Genomic DNA, 2,260 nt, shown 5'->3' on the forward strand with positions numbered 1-2,260 from the left:
CAGCCAAAAGCACACATGCACAAGAGTGGTGCAGCGCTGGAGGGACAACATGCAAAGAGGTCGCGACAAAACAGACTGCAAAAGGACAAGCAGGGTGGAAAAGAAGTCAGAAACAAAAAGAAGTGCGTAATGGGTAGTGTGTGTGCTGGCATAGCCCTGAAGCAAAATAGACTCAAGCGGCGGGATGTATATAAGTCCCACCGCAGGCGCCTTGCAAACTTTAAGGCAATGTAGGTTCGAGCTCGCCTTCCTCCTGTGACCCAGGCTCGCATGCGGCAACGCCGCGTTGCCACGCCGGTAAGTATAGCGGCATGGCAGCGCAGTGCAGAGAGAGAGTCGTAGGGTTGGAAAGATGCCTCCAAGTAGCAGACGTCCATTGTGGGTGTGAATGAGGAGGCCGTACGTACGAATCACTTGAAGAGGCACGTGACGCAAAAAATTCATGCGCTGCGAAGGAAACATCCCAAACACATGAGAATGGTGGCAAGCCCTGTGGCGCCTGCGCCACTCCCGATGGCCTCCCTTTCCAAGCTGCCATTCCTGACCAGCCCCCAAAGCTCAGCCATCCCTCCCTTACCCCAAAAGTAGTACTGTAATATGCCGCGCAAACGAGGTGGTGTGGCCGTCAGTGCATAGGCACACGCACACTCCAAAGCCTGGTTTGAAAAAGCAGCTGCTGTGGTGACCAAAGCACCACCCCGCGACACGCGCAAATCCCTGGCGCGCTGAATGGAGCGCCTAGCGTAGCTGTGACGACAGCCCAGGGTACTGACTGGAGCGCCCGTACGTACCGCAACAAACGCAAAGCAGTCCTGGAAATACGACCAGCCCCCAGAGACCACCAACGCGCGGAGAAGGCCCAGGAATTCTTATGGGTGAGGACGCCGCTCACAAGGAGCCCGCGCCCCCGCCTGCGGGCCGCACGCCAGAGGCAAATTGAAATGTGTAGACCGCACACAGGGCCGTCCAGGCCGATGCTCCTCCTCTCAACCCCGAAAGCCCTCCGCCGCACCGCCGCTAAGAACTCCGTGCTCAGTGCATCTTTAAATCCACAGCGCCGCTGAGAAATCCAGACTCAGCGATCGTTTGAACCCACAGCCACACCGCCGCAAAAATGGTAACCCAAGCCGGTGCAATTGAAGCGCCACGTCGAGTCGTCGTCGGCCCGTCAGGCGACCTCTGCCCTGGTTGCGCGCGGGCTCATGAGGCCGGGGCTGGCCATGCCGGCATACTGGTAGTGGTGGTACAGCTCCTCCTCAGCCCACGCGTCGTGGCCGCAAGAGCCCTCGCATGCACAAAACCGGGCCGCGCCCGCGCAGAGCACAAGGCCCGGCGACCCCGCACCCCAGCCGCCGACGCGGACCGGCGGGATGGGAGGGGTGCGGAGCGGGGGCGGGCGGCGAGCGGGGCCGGTGCCACCGCGGGCGCCAAAGTGGGGCGTGGTAGGGGGAGTGAGGAACGCGCCGGCGCCAGCACCGCCCCAGGAGGGCAGCATCGCACCGCGCGCACCGCCGGGGCTGGCCGGCATCGAACGGCACGCGCCAGGCGGCAGCAGCGGCGGCACGGCCGCGCCGCCAAAGCCCATGGTAGGGCCGTCCAGCGGCGCGCCGCGGCCAGCCGTCGCCGCACCAGCCTCTTCCTGCTGCAGATGCCCCACCTCCTGCTCCTGGGCAAACCTCTCCAGCACCTCCCTCAGCGCCCCGCAGCCGTCAAACGCGCCACCGACGCCCTCCACACCGCCCGCCACGGCCCCAAGCGCCGCAACCGTCAAGGGCGCCGCTACAGGCGCCGCGGCGGCCGCGTTGGCCGCGGAGCGCGCGTTGGTGGCGGTCGCGGGCGCGCCGCCAGCGGGCAGCCACATGCTCTCCACCTCCCAGGCGTTCACGCGCGCCGGCGTGCAGCCGCCGAGCGGCAGCAGCTCAACGGCGCCGCCGGCGCCGGCGCCGCGGTAGGCGCGCGTGGACAGGACCTCTCCTGTTGACGTGAACACCTCTATCAGGCTGTGGTCCACCAGCACGCGCAGACCCAGCCGCTGCGCGCCGGCCGGCAGCCACGCCAGCGCGCCGCCGCAGCGGCGCGGCAGCGTTGGCGCCGCTGCCGCCACTGCAACAGCAGCGGCGTCAGCAACCTCGGCGGCGGTGGCCGCATCAGAGGGGCGCAGGGCCGCGTCGCTGGGAGCGGCGGCGGCGGAGTGCGCCACCGCGCCGGCCTCGCCGTCGTCCGCATACTCGTAATCGGCAGGGGCGCCCACGTCACGCCC

The 2,260-nt window shown here is 66.9% G+C and overlaps 1 protein-coding gene across 1 annotated transcript in view; it reads right to left on the reverse strand.

Annotated features, from left to right (window-relative positions):
• Positions 1-1,168: 1,168 nt before the first annotated feature.
• The window catches only part of MNEG_0284 (beta-fructofuranosidase), a gene marked incomplete at both ends in the record, with an annotated part of 5,153 nt that continues 4,061 nt past the window's right edge, over positions 1,169-2,260 (reverse strand). The window contains one exon of the mRNA XM_014051234.1: positions 1,169-2,227. Coding sequence (XP_013906688.1) covers positions 1,169-2,227 — 1,059 coding nt within the window. The remainder of the gene's footprint in view (positions 2,228-2,260) is intronic.

This window comes from Monoraphidium neglectum (genome assembly GCF_000611645.1).
Source record: "Monoraphidium neglectum strain SAG 48.87 unplaced genomic scaffold scaffold00020, whole genome shotgun sequence".
Classification (NCBI taxonomy): Eukaryota; Viridiplantae; Chlorophyta; class Chlorophyceae; order Sphaeropleales; family Selenastraceae; genus Monoraphidium; species Monoraphidium neglectum.